Genomic DNA, 15,331 nt, shown 5'->3' on the forward strand with positions numbered 1-15,331 from the left:
GGAGTCAGTGTGCTAAAATTTCTTCATTTTCCTTGTTTAGAATCAGAGGTGCTAGTTTCAAATCCTTTTTAGTCTGAAATCTGTATGCTTGATATTGAATAAGGTGGTTTTATTATTTTTTGTCACTTTGAATAATATTTCTGTTCATGTTAAAAACAAAATCAACTCTCTGTATAAATATATCAGGTGACCGTTAAGGCCCATGGGCCTCTTGTTTATTAATCACTATTGCCATTTGTACCTGAAATTTTGATACAAGTTTGAAGTACAGACAGTCAGAATCTGACCATTTTTTCCCTCCAAGGTTTTGTTCCAACTGCTCGTGTTTATAAATATTGTACAAATTTTGACTAATATTAATTTATAGTTCTGAAACTTGGTTATATGTATTGAGTTAATATCAAGCACGATGTCACCCTTGCACAGGGACTTGCATTGGTAGTGGGGGAGGTATATAATTATTATTCAGATTTAGTGATATCAAATATATTTAGACATATTGAAAAAAACACATTATATATATGTTATGTTTGTATATTGAAGTAGTTTTGGACAAAAAGAAAACAAAACCTGCAATTTGCTCTTATATATTTGGAGTACTCCCTGATAATTTTTGTGTTGCTTTTTGAACTAGGGGCGCTATCTTGAAAAAAGGAATCCTCATACAAAATGAGTGAACAGGGACACATGTGCATTAATTTTCTGAATTAAAACAAAATCATTTCTTCATAAGAAATAATTCTAAAACTGAAAAGTTTTTGAAGACAGAAAGGACATAATTATATACCAGAACTTCTTATATTGTTTTATTCATATTTCATCTTAAATGTCTTGTAAAAATATGAAATTTGTGTCCAATGAACATTTCCCAGAAAATAACACATAATGTAAGTCATTAATATGTAATCTGTGCATATACTAATGGTAAAAGAATTGGTAAGGAAAGTTGAGTATGTGCTAGCGTGATACACACAATATGTTCATTAATAAATAATAAATCCAATAGTACTGGGGAAAAAAATCATCTCTGTACAAACAAGTATGCAAATGATTGAAGTATGGATATAATCACATTGTAGGAAGAACATTTCAAACTCCGGTTAGATTTCATAAGTTTACTGAGACAAATATATTACTTGTACATAACACCTGATTGAAAGATTGATAATGCAAGAATATAGTTTCAGTGCATTTAAGTCTTGTTTGGTCACCTGAGCTTTGCTCAAGTGACCTATTCCGATCACTTTCCTTTCGTCGTGCATAGACTTTTTACATTTTCAACTTCTTGGGATTCCTACCCCAACCCATCGGGCCAGGGCGTGGCCCCAAAGGGGAAATTAACCATTATTTCAAAAATCTTCTACTCCAGACTCAGAGGTACTACAGTCATTTTCTCTGCATGGATGGACATATCATCAGAGCCTTTATTTAAATTATAAATTTCAGGACCCCCGAGCTAACCGTTCTCCCTTGGGGAGGGGGTAATGTTTACTATAGTTTATATAGGGAAACAACACTTTTGGGTATATTTTGACAATTTTCTGCAGAAAATCATTCTTACTTGGTGGGAATTATTCTTGGAGGAAGATGGATTTAAATTGTAAAATTGGGATTCCTACCTCAACCCTAGGGTCCAGGGCGGGGTCCCAAAGGGAAAATTAGCCAATATTTCAAAAACCTTTTTCTCCAGACTCAGAGGTACTACAGTCAATTTCAGTGCATGGATAGAAAGATCATCAGGAGCTTTATTGAAATTGTCAATTTCAGGACCCCCGGGCCATCCCTTCTCCCTGTGGAGGGGGGGTAAAGTTTACTAAAGTTTATATAAGGAAATAACACTTTTGGGTATATTTTATCCATTTTCAACAGAAAATTATTCAAACTTGTTCAGAATCATCTTTGGTGGATGAAGGTATTACATAGTAAAATTGGGATTCCTACCCCATCCCAAGGGACTAGGGTGGGGCACCAAATGGAAACTTTACCGATATTTTTTAAATTCTTATCCTTTGATGACATATGACAAGTATTGTATTTCACTTAGTTTACATGTTGATTTCCATATCACATCTCAAAAACGAAATTGAGCTACCAGGTGATCATGACCGCTAAGGCCCTTAGGCCTCTTGTTCATATTTCATCTTAAATATTTAGTAAAAATATGAAATTCATGTACAATGAACTGTCCCAGAAAATACACATTATGTAACAGTAAGTCATTAATATGTAATCTGTGCATATACTTAATGGTAAAAGAATTGGTAAGAAAAGTTGAGTATGTACTAGCGTGATACACACAATATGTTCATTAATAAATAATAAATCCAATAATACTGGGGGAAAAAATCATCTCTGTATGAACAAGTATGCAAATGATTGATGGATGGATATAATCACATTGTAGGAAGAATATTTCAAACTCCGGTTAGATGTCATAAGTTTACTGAGACAAATATATTACTTGTACATAACACCTGTTGAAAGATTATAATGCAATAATATAGTTTCAGTGCATTCTTGTTAAAAGAAGAGGTTATTTTTGGAAAATCATAAACTACCACATGCAAGTTATTGTAATTTTAACAAATCTGTAATTGTATCATAAGGAGTTCTGTGTAGTTTTGTATGTTTCAACTATTGCCTACCTTTACTGTTCCTTCTTTTCTTTACTGGTCATGTTTTTCACCTGACACTGGTACACTAATAAAAACACTGCCTGGCTATAGCTGGAGAGCTGTCCTTTCATATGCAAATGAGCCTGCACATGCATGTGGTGCTATGTGTGGTGAGATCCCTGTTACACCTGTATGGTACAATTTGCACTCAGTTACTCCACACTGAGTATTATTACAGAGGGATCAGTCATGGCTGGTCTGACCAGTTTGCTCTGTCTATTACAGGGCCAAAAAGAGGATGACTGGAGAGCAAGTGTTTAGCAGTACAATACAGGTGGACTTTGCTGTAGCCCCTACAGATATTCCAACAGCTCAAGGTAATACAAATGTACATAAGAAAATGTATTGTGAAGTATATCAGTGGCAGTATCTTTGTTGTTAGAATTACAGCAGAATTTCATTTTAGTGTATTGTACCGGGGATATATCATTCACCCTCTATACTGAGATTTAACTATTGGATATGTTTATATTGGATGATTATATATAATGCAAATCATATAATCAGGTCCAGTACACTAGCTCTGCCGATTGAGCGATATAGCTGTAAAGACCTATAATAGGTCTATTGACCTATCTGAAATAGGTCTTTTGAGCTATTTTCACGTGATATTCTTTTTTAAGGAAAACAAAACAGTTGCTTTAAAAAGAATATTTTATCATTAGGTTGATTACAAAAGACATTAAATATAAGTATTCATTTAAAAAAATAATGATGTAAAAAAAATCGGAAGTTTCACATTTATGAAAAATGAAAATAAACATCTCCTTGAGAAATAGTCCCTCATTTCAATATGTTGAAACTCTCTTTTACTTTCCGAGATGATCAGAAAAAAAACCCTGCTGTTATACAGTTCTTGACTTCCCACCCTTCGTAATACACATGTTTTTCTGGTCATATTTTCATGTCGTCAGTTCCGTATTGCGTATCGGGCATTTCAATGCCGTAGTGTAAATTATAGTAACACCGAGTAAATTATAGTGCACATGCGCGATGATGATATGTCAGCACCAGATATTGCAGAGACTTCACTTAGAAATGTATAATCACATGTACTTCAGAAATAAAACTTCGGTTACAAAGACATGAATTGACTCGCGGGACGACACTGAGATGAGACCAGGCGACTTCAAGACGGTCATATGTTCAGCGCATTGGAATGGGGACTGATAAAATGTACTTATCACCTGCTTACACCAGGTCACAAGTTTGAGGTCGCTACAATTAATATTGTTGCTGTCAAGTAAATCGTTTTTACAAATGCAGTGCACTAACTCTGTATAAGAAAAGTGATTTGTAAATATCATGATCCCTACGAACATGCATGTGTGGGTGCACGTGAGAACGGCATACCATGCGGTATAGTACTGATATTAATACCCGGCCTCCTCTGACGACGCAATTTCATAAAAAAAAAATGTCTTGTCGTCAGAAGCTACGTTATCACCTCACACCTCACCTATCCTCTTCATGCCGGTCAGCATTTAAGGCCCTGATACATTCTTTCCATTTGACACGGTCTTTAGCTGTTGTCCTTGCTGTAGCCCAGCTGTTCCATCCAAGTGTTGTTCTTTCTGTCTCAACAGTCCGTCTCCAGGTGGTTTTGGGACGTCCTACCTTCCTTTTTCCCTCTGGTTTCCATGTCAGTGCCACTGGACATATGCTGTTGGTGTCCATTCTTAGTACATGGCCAATCCATCTCCAACGTTCAATAATATTGTCACTAAGTTTCTTTGTTCCAGCTCTGATGTGAAGGTTTTCATTTGATATTGTGTTGGGCCATCTTATTTTCAGACATCTAGTTTGGAAGGTGTACAATTTCTTTTTGTCCTCTTCTGTTGTTTTCCAGGTTTCACATCCATACAGAAGAACTGATATAACCAAGCTGTTAAATAGCCTGACCTTTGTTTTTAATGACAGTACTGATGTTCTCCATAATTTTTCTTAACCTGCTGAATTGGCCTTTCGCATTCTTGAACCTGTTGTCTATATCATTGTCACAGCCACCTATTGTTGTTACTACTCCTCCTAGTTAAGTACATTCTATCCATGTTGGCATCTACAAGTCCATTGCATATTTTGTAAAGTTTTACCATGTCTGCTATTTCCCGTCTGTACTCTAAGGAAGGTATTCCTAAAACTCGCAGACGCTCCTCATAGTTTAGGTGTTTGAGATGTGGCAACAACCTGGTGGCACGACGTTGAACATTTTCTAGAGTCTAGGGTCCTTTTTGTACATTGGAAACCAGACTGATGTACAGTATTCCAAGTGAGGTCTTACTAGAGATTTGTATAGATTTGCGAACATTGCCCCGTCCATGTAGGTAAAAGATTTAAATATTAATCCCACCATTCTGTTGGCCTTCTTCGCTTGCGTGTTGACATGGCCGGTAAATTTCAAGTTAGTATCGAAATCATTCCCCAAGTCCTTTTCGTGCTCCACCTTTTGAATTACTGTTGTGTTGATGTTTCCCGTTAAGGTATAACTTTGGTCCGATACAGATTGCTCAAGCTTGATGTTCATATATTTGCACTTTTCTAAATTAAGTTTCATTTGCCAAGTCTCAGTCCAGTGGCTTATGTTATTGAGATCATCCTGCATGGAGTCAATGCACTCGGGCGATGTTATATCACCGAAAATTTTGGCGTTGTCCGCAAATAATTAAGCTGTATTGTTTGTCACATCCAGTAGGTCATTGACGTATATTAAAAACAATATCGGTCCCAGAACGCTACCCTGGGGCACTCCACTCGTAACCGAAATTGATTTAGATGCCTTGCCATTGATCACTACTCACTGTTCCATGTCCTGGAGGAAATCACATATCCAATTCCTGATACTACCGTCTATCCCATGTGAGGAACTGGATCAAAGGCCTTACTAAAATCTAGGTACACTACATCGACCTCATTCCCGTTGTCTAGAGATTCCGTCCAACTTTCCATAAGTTCAAGCAGTTGAAGGTTACATGAATGTTTGCTCCTAAAACCATATTGATGATCCGAGAACAGTTTGTTACTAGTCATGTGTTCCACCACTCTGTTCCTGATAATTCTCTGAAGCGATTTTCCAAATACAGATGATAGACTGATTGGACAATAGTTGCCCCTATCCTGCTTCCTACCTTTTTTGTAGATTGGTGTTATATTGGCTTTTTTCCAATCGTGTGGTAATACTCCTTCCTCCAGTGATTTGTTGAAGATGATGTTTAATGGTTTTAGTAACTCCTGTACAGTCTCCTTAACGAACTTCAGATTGTCCGGACCAGGTGATTTAGAACTGTCCATAGCTTGGACCGCAGTCAAGATTTCCTCGTCCGTAATTGGCCCATCGGCAAGTGTCTACTCCAAGTGTCTATTAGGAAAGGGAGGTAATTCAACATCCGTCTCACTTGTGTTTACACTCGCGAAAAATGTTATCAATGCGTCCGCCTTTTCTTGGTCATTGATTGTGAGGACTCCATTTTCTTTGTACACATTTGACACTGCTGCTTTGGTCTTCATCTTAGAACGTGTGTACCTCCAGAACTGTTTAGGATTGTCTTAATGTTCTGTGCTATATCCTTTTCCTTGAGGAATACAGATTTCCTTACAAGATTTGTAGCTCTGTTCCGCGCCTGCCTATATTTATCAAAGTTCACCGTGGATTTGCAATGCACATACTTTTTCCACTTGCTCCGTTTTTCCTTTAAAGCCTGAACCGCCTCTTGATTTAGAAGATGTTTACTAATGCGACTAGGTTCCACTTTGTTCACTGGTATATGGTTGTCTATAACTTCTGATATTATTTCAACAAAGTGATTCCAAGCCTCAACGGCAGTCATCCTCTCCATAATCTCCCAGTCAAAACTAGAAAGTTCATCCTTAATTGACTTGAAATCAGCTTTGAAAAAGTTCCGTTTACTTGTAAAACTTGCTTCTGTGCGGGTATATAATGTTAGGTTAAAACTCAATAACCAGTGGTCACTTTTACCCAGCCCAGGGTGATAGAGCACATTGTCGACCATATGTTCTTCGTTTGTCAGAAATATATCCAATAGCGATGGTTCGCTGTTCTCTCTAAAATGCGTTGGTTGTAGAACATATGTTGAAAAATATAGTTGTCTAGGTCTTTTGCATTCAACCTCACTGGGTTGTTGTTAGTGGTGTTCATCCACATTACTTTAGTACTACCTTCAATCCTATCTTGCTGGCATTTTCTTGAAGTTTTTTTTTTTCAGCTGTATATGTTGGAATTTGGAAGATAGTAGTGCAAGATCATCTGCAAAATCAAGGTCTTCTAATTTGGTGGTAAATTTCCATCGTATTCCTGTTTCATGTTCTTTTGTTGTTTGTTTCATGACATAGTCAATGGCTAACAGAAATAAGAAGCCGGACATCGCGCAGCCTTGCTTTACCCCTGTTTTAACTTTGAACCAATCAGATTGTATCCCTTCGTCTATAACTGAACATTCAAATGTGTCATAAAAGAGTTTTATTACTGTGATGAGTTTGTCTGGGATGTGATATGCTTTCATGATGGACCATAAGCTTTCCCTGTGGATGGAATTAAACGCCTTCTCGAAGTCTACAAAATTTATGTATAAAGAAGCATTCCATTTAGAACATTGTTCAATGATGTTTTGTAAAGTGAAGAGTTGCTCAGTAGTGCCCTTTCCCTTTCTGAAGCCAGCTTGTTCTTGTCTTAGCTCTTTATCTATTCCTTCCTGGATCCTTTGTATTATGATTTTGGTGAATACCTTACTAGGCACAGATAGTAGTGTTATGCCTCTGTAGTTATCACATACTGTTCTATCTTCTTTCTTAAATATTTTAACCATAAGGCCTTTACTCCACTCCTTTGGTATTTCCTCTCCTATCCATATCATGTTGAAAAAGTTATGCAAATATTTGGTAGTTATTAGCTCACCTGGCACGAAGTGCCAAGTGAGCTTATGCCGTGGCACGGCGTCCGGCGTCAATATTTTACTTTAAACGACTTCTTCTAAATAACCAACAGGCCTAGGGTGATGATATTTGGCCAGAAGCAAACTGGGATGAAGGGCTACAAAGTTTGTTAAAATTAATGACCTTCACCCATTTTCAAGGTCACAGGGGTCAAATATGTTAAAAAAATTTAAACATCTTCTTCTCGATAACTAAACTGCCCAGGGTGATGATATTTGGCCAGTAGCATGCTGAGATGAAAGGCTACAAAGTTTGTTCAAATAAATGACCTTCGCCAATATTCAAGGTCACAGTGGTCAAATATGTTGAAAACTTAAAACAACTTCTTATGCATAACCAAAAATGCCCAGGGTGATGATATTTAGTCAGTAGCATACTAGGATCAAGGGCTACTTAGTTTGTTTAAATATATGACCTTGAATCATATTCAAGGTCACAAGGAGCAAATATGTTCAAAATATAAAAAAAAAAAAAAACTTTTTCTGAATAACCAAAAGGCTCAGGATGTTGATATTTAATCAGTAGCATGCTGGTATCAAGGACTACTATGTTTGTTAACGTGAATGACTTTGACTTATATTCAAGGTCACAAAGGTCAAATTTGTTTAAAATCTTTAAACGACTTCTTCTGAATAACCATGGGTCCCAGGATGTTGATACTTTGCAAGCTGAACCCTGAGATGAAAGGCTATAAAATTTGTTCAACATAATGACTTTGTTCGACTTTTAATCACAGGGGTGAAATGTTTAAAAAAATAAATAACAGGTTCTTTTGAATGAATTTTAATCATAAATACTGATATTTTATTTTGCCTCCTGTTATGCCCTTGTTGTATCTGCTTTTAGGATCTCAGCTGTTATACCATCTACACCTCCTGATTTCTCATTTTAAGCTCACCTGGTGTTCAGGACCATGGCGAGCTTATGCCATACCGCAGCGTCCGTCGTCCGTCGTCAACTGTTCCTTTAAAACGCTACTTGTCCTGAACGGCCAAGTAGATTTTGACTAAATTTGGTCTGTAGCATCCATAGGCCAAGGGGACTCAATTCTCGTTTTAAACGGTGGGTGTGGCCCCCCTGGGGGCTGAGGGGCTGGGCACAATAGGGCAAATAGAGGTAAAACCTTTAAAATCCTTCTTCTACCTTAGGGATTAATTCTAATTTAGTCCTTGGGCCAAGTGAACTCAATTTTTTATAAATGGTGGGTCTGCCTCTCCTTCTCTAGGAATGCAAGGATTTGTTCCATATTTGGTCTGAAGCATCCTTGGGTGAAGGGGAACAAATTTTGTATAAATCGTGGGTCTGGCCTCCCCCCCCCCCAGGGGCCTGAGGGACAGGGCCCAATAGGGGAAACATAGCAAATTCTTCAAAATCCTTCTTCTTCTGTAGGAATGAAAGGATTTGGTCCATATTTGGTGTTGAGCATCCTTGGGTAATGGGGAACCAATTTTGTATAAACGGTAGGTGTGGCCCCCCTGAGGGCTGAGGGGCGGGGCCTAATTGGGGAAATATAGCAAATTCTTTAAAATCCCTCTTCTTCTGTAAGAATGAAAGGATTTGTTCCATATTTGGTCTGAAGCATCCTTGGGTGAAGGGGAAACAATTTTGTATAAACGGTGGGTCTGAAGGGCGGGGCCCAATGGGGGAAACATAGCAAATTTTCTTCAAAATCCTTCTTCTGTAGGAATGAAAGGATTTGGTCCAAATTTGGTATGAAGCATCCTTGGATGAAGGGGAAACAATTTGGTATAAACGGTGTGTCTAACCCCCCTGGAGGCAGAGAGGTGGGGCCCAATAGGGGAAAAAGAGGTAAAACCTTTTAAAGCCTTCTTCTACCATATCCCGGGATTAAGAGATTATATCCTAATTTAGTCTGGAGCATCCTTGGGCTAAGGGACTCAATTTTGTATAAGCAGTGGTTTTGGTCTCCCAGGGGGCAAAAGGGTGGGGCCCAATAGGAAAAATAGAGGTGAAACCTTTAAAATCCTTCTTAGACCATCAAGATTAAGGGATTTTATTCTTATTTAGTCTGGAGCATCCTTTGGCCAAGGGGACTCAATTTTGTATAAACGGGGGGTTTGACCCCCCCCCCCCCCCCCTAGGGGCATAGGTGTGGGGCTCTTGTTTGAAGTTTGCTTGCTATATCTCAAGTTCTGGATGGATCTTTCTGAAGTTTCATATGTACTTGCAGCACCTACCATGGAGTGCTATATCTTTACTTCATACCAATTATTTTAAACATATTCAGGTGAGCGATACAGGCCCTCTGGGCCTCTTGTTTAATCTTTTCAATGCTTTTCTAATTTCCTCTTTCCTGATAGGACCAGTATCTATCTCTCTTTCCTCAATTTCATACTTAAGATTGATGTCAAGTGGAATTTCTGGTTCAGGTCTGTTTAAAACTTCAAAGTGTTCTTTCCAGTTTCTCATCATGGCTAGATAATGGATTTCCAGTCTTGTCTTTGATGACTTGAGGTGGTTTTCATTTTTCATTGCAAATTTTTCTTGTTACTTCATATACTGTTTTCATCATACCATTGCTTGTTGCTTTTTCTGCTTCTTCAATTAGTTTGTCCGTCCATTTCATTTTGTCATTCCTCATACTTTTCTTGACCTCCTGCCTTTATCACTATACATTTGCGTCATGTCCCTCATACCATGTCATACAGAGTCGTTATTTATCCTCATGCTGATTTGTTAATGTATCTTGGGTTTCCGTAATAAGCTATTTTTTAATCTGCCTGGTAATTAGCCATGCGTGAAACCTACTACCTGCAGGATCAAGTTTTGCTATCTGGGTTTTCCTTCCCATAGACGATTGCCTACCATGGCGACGAGCTCCATCTTCCCGGCTTTTCTTTCTAGGTCTTCTCCCATAGCCTTTGATTTTCCCAAATCTAACCACAAGGCAGTGGTGCTTTGGTGCTAATTACCCATAGCTGGGGCATGGTTGATGAGTGCAAGGGCATGTCCACATGCCGGTGGGCCTATACACTACATCTCTAGGGCCCTTGCTGCTCCGAGATCCTCTTCAATTTTGCCTAGGATACTAAACCCTATTTACCATGTACTGTCGCGAGGAGGCATTGTAGAAGTCTTGAATAGTGCAGAGGCTATGTACTGGCAAAAAGACTTACTCACTCGGCTTTTGTTTCACCTGCTAAGCAGGCTAGCCAGCGGTGGTAGAGGAGCCTATGACACCAACCACACTAGACGCATACACAACCCTGTGGTACAAACCACCAGCACACCTACGCTATCACAGCTAACCATTAAACAATTCTTGTTAGCGCTATATCTCAGAAAGTAATGGAGGGATCTCAAATTTCACATGCAGGTTCCCCATGGTTCCTAGTTATGCATATCGTTTTCAGAGACTGAACGCAAAAACCAAGATGGCCAACAGCCAGCCATCTTGAATTTGAGAGTTCAAGTTTGTTAGCACTATATTTCAGAAAGTACTGGATGAATGTTCCCCATTGTCCATGTCAACTTTTTAGTTTGATCAAAAGTCTGATTAAGATGGCCGACAGGCAAACGAATCAAACAGATAACAGAAATTAAAGAGAAAAGATCAAACTGACATAGAAATAATGAAGATGGTATGATGGTGGGTGCCAAGATCCCTTTTGGATCTCTTTTTGTATGAAATTATGTGTCATGTTTGCCTTTAGCTGATGGATAATCACTTTTATGTAATAATCACTTTTATCCATACAATTTCAATAAAAAACACTTAATGTAACATTTTTGCATATATTTTGTGATAAATAAAATATTTTTAGGGTTGATTAGCAATGGCTCTTTTGTCTTTTTATTGTTATAGTTACCGAATAATGACAAATGGCACACACCAAAAAATTGGAAAATAACAAAATTGTTTTGTTGTTTTTTTCCCAAAAAAATCCCAAGTCAATCAGAATAGTTAGATTTTCATTAAATCACCTCTACTAAGTGGCATATCCATTTTGTGAAAGTTTCAACAGGTTCTGCTGGTTAAGTGCTAATGGATGGAGCCTCCTTAAAAAATGATTTTAAAAATCAAGTCATTTTGATGATATACTAAAATAACATGTGTTAACATGAAAAGGTTGATTTGTGTGAAAATTGTGGTGCTGCATTTGCAGTTATCCAATGGTATATTTCGATTATGCTACTCCAGGAACCATGCAATCACAACTCCTCTTTAACAGTGCTTTGGAATGTTTTGTAACTTGGCACAGTGAAACGACATTGTATGTAGATGTGCTCAAAGAAAGGAATTTGCGAGACAAATATTTTTTCCTAGAGTTATGGCCCTTGAAACTTTAAATATCTGCTCCAGAAATCTTGTAAGTGTAACTCCTCCTTAACTATGAGTTGGATATTTTGATAACTTGGCACAGTCATACTACATTATAAGAACATGTGCTTAGATAAAGGAATTGCGATTTGACTACTTTTCCAGGAGTTATGGCCCTTAAAAGTTTTGGCTTCAAAAACCTTGTAAGCCGAGCTCATCATTAACAGTTTGTTGGAATTGTTTGTAACTTGACATAGTGAAATAAAATCATATGCTCCAGACAACATAAAAGCATAACTTGAGATGTGTATGAATAAAGGAATTTGCAAAACAACAAGTTTCCTAGAGTTTGGCCCTTGTAACTTTATTAAATTTCTGCTCCAGAGATCTTGTAAGTTTGATTTTTTGGTAACTTGACAGAGTCAACATGCATGAGCATGAAGAAAAGATTTGATTTGGTTATTTTTCCTGAAGTTATGATCCTTTAAACTTTAGTTTCTGCTATATGTTTACCATTTATTACCGAAAAACAGCTGTTAAATTGTAAGACAGTGTTTATTTAATTTTGGTGCAAATTAAAACCATTTTGTTAATTACATTGATGGTTGAGGAAACCTGTCATATCATTTCAATGGTTTTGATGTTAAAGGAATGTGGTTGACTGATGATTGATGGTAAATAAGAACATTTCACTTTTTGCTCATTAAGTTGAACTTCTTAACAAATGTAATTGAAACATAAAAATCACTACTTCATGTTACACATCATTGGTCTGTAATGGTCCACATTTAAATTACAAGGATCAATAATTTATCATATTTATGTGTATATGCCTAGTGTTCCCCTTACAGTGTTCAGTATATATGTGTAACATCACTTCAGGGTGAAGGTAATAATTCAATATCAGAAGTCAAGTTGCATGACGGTTGTTGGAAATTGATTCATTTTTTCATCATAACAAAGTCCTCGTACAGTGGGTCAAGGTCAATGAGAGTATTGATAAACGGAAATAGGAAGTACATTCCTAGTTGAAAATTCAATGTAGGGAGACAGTATCACAATTTCCACATATTCTAATTTTGTTTTACAAAGTGCCAAAAATACAGGAAATATAAGTAGAAAAAACATTGTTGATAATTATATTACCAAAGAGTTGTCATTCTTGACAGAATGTTAGAATACAGAAATACATTGTACTATAAATACTGTGTAATGAGTCATTATGTTTATGTTTTGTCCATTGTTTAATCTTAAACTGATGAATATTGTATGTTTATTATCGACAGAACAGTGTGTTCTCTCAATATTGAAGTATTTTAAAGCAATCCAGCCATTAATTTAGTTATTTTTTATCAATGAGTCACATGTGTCCATTTTTCTGTACTTCAGGAAAACGGCTACCTATTTCAATACTGTGAAGTTTTTCAAGAAAGATAAATCTTGCATGTGTATATGGTTTTATTATAAAATGTCAATTTTTAGTCATTTATAGATCATTTATTTTACACAATTTCAGCATTTATTAAATTGGTATACATTAATGCAATACTTATCTATGACAGTATCATTTTTATTGACATTATTAGCAAGAAATTGTCTTTCATTTTTTTTCAAAATTCAATTCTTTTTACATAAATTTCCATTTAAAATCCTTAAAATTCTGACAACCTATATTTTTTTTGTGACAGAAAATTTTCTTTACTTCAAAGCAATATGTTTACAAAATTTTAAGAAATTCTACTGAGAAATGGTGACACAAACCTGTTACCTTAATTACAGGTACATCTGTATTATCTTTAGGTACCATAAGCCTTCCGGACAAAAAGGATTCCTCCCCAGATCCTAAGCCTAAACGACGCAGATATCGGCGCTCCAAGTCCCGAGAGCAGCCGAAATTATCACCTTTATGTCACAAAGATCAGTCGAAAAGAAAGGAGAACACACCTAATGGTCAAAAGTTAAGTCCAAAAAAGACAAATAAGGCTGTAAAAATGACAACCGAGTCACCGAGTCAGGTAAGTCGTACTACAGTGTCACAAGGCGATACACCAGTGAAGGATGACGGTCAGTCTGATATAAAAACTGTAGTGGATAAATTTTCCAAGGACAATAAGAGTAGTCGACAAGTGTTATTGCTGCAGCAGCAATTGTACCAGGAGGGGCAGGAAACTCCGCCTCAGGCCCGCCCCCAGTCACAACCCACACCTGACAACAAACATTCTCCTGACACCTCAGGCTTCAAAAAGGGTCAAGGTCATTATAGCATGTTTGGCCAGTCACATGATGACCAGCTTTATCAACAAGGATCATCTTATGGTTACTACAGTCACAATACCTGGGGTCAGAACCATTACCAGAGCTATTCTGGTTACTATGGAAACAACTCTGGATACTATTGTAACAGCACTGGGTACCATGGTAACAATAACACGCATAACAACAATATGGATTCTCAATCATTTTATGGTTATAACAATAATTCTTTTGAAAAAGAGGGAGGATTCCATCCTTCCAATCCAGACTTAAATCGTTCCTTTTGCAGTTCTGACTTGGTTCGAAGACCCAGGTATAACTCAACAAATAACACATATAGACAGCACACCTACAACCCTCACAAAGGTCTTGATTATGGACCGTCCCCACCAACACCATATTTTAACCAACGTCAGAGTCCCTACAACAACTATGCTCAAGATCGTCAGAGTCCCAGCTACCACTCCCTTGACCGCCAGAGTCCCTATCAGAATACCTCCTATAAAGCAACCTGTCATCTGTTGGACAGAGCCTCGCCATATATGACTGCTTTTCAGCCGATACGAAGTGACAGCCCGAGTACTACAGCTAGCTCTCCTTGTGAGCAGGACTCTCTAGACTGGGACAGCCTGGTGGGTCCAGTGGAACTACTTATTTCGAACCTTGACTACAACATCAGTGCCAAGGAATGGAGGAAGATCCTCTTCACCACCTTCCACCCCCACGTCAGGGTGAGTATAGTTACTAACACAATTACCTGTACCTTTGAAACATAACCTGTATCTGTGACACATAACCTGTACCTGTCAAACATAACCTGTACCTGTGAAACATCTGTGACACATAACCTGTATATATGACACATAACCTGTATATGTGACCCATTACTTTATCTGTGACACATTTCTTGTATCTGTGACACATAACCTGTATCTGTGACACATTACGTTATCTGTGACACATCACCTGTATATGTGACACATAACCTGTATATGTGACACATAACCTGTATCTGTGACACATAACCTGTATCTGTGACACATAACCTGTAACTGTGAAACATAACCTGTACCTGTGACACATAACCTGTAACTGTGAAACATAACCTGTATCTGTGACAGATAACCTGTATCTGTGACATATAACCTGTATCTGTGACAGATAACCTGTATCT

General features: G+C 37.5%; 1 protein-coding gene across 2 annotated transcripts in view; it reads left to right on the forward strand.

Annotated features, from left to right (window-relative positions):
• Nucleotides 1-15,331, forward strand: part of LOC110449950 (meiosis arrest female protein 1 homolog) — a 49,216-nt gene that overhangs the window by 16,550 nt on the left and 17,335 nt on the right. The window contains exons 8-9 of one of the 2 annotated variants that reach the window (XM_021497134.1): nucleotides 2,901-2,992; nucleotides 13,684-14,888. In XM_021497134.1, coding sequence (XP_021352809.1) covers nucleotides 2,901-2,992; nucleotides 13,684-14,888 — 1,297 coding nt within the window. The remainder of the gene's footprint in view (nucleotides 1-2,900; nucleotides 2,993-13,683; nucleotides 14,889-15,331) is intronic. The other variant, XM_021497135.1, reaches the window with a different exon arrangement.

This window comes from Mizuhopecten yessoensis, unplaced genomic scaffold, assembly GCF_002113885.1.
Source record: "Mizuhopecten yessoensis strain PY_sf001 unplaced genomic scaffold, ASM211388v2 scaffold4843, whole genome shotgun sequence".
Classification (NCBI taxonomy): domain Eukaryota; kingdom Metazoa; phylum Mollusca; class Bivalvia; order Pectinida; family Pectinidae; genus Mizuhopecten; species Mizuhopecten yessoensis.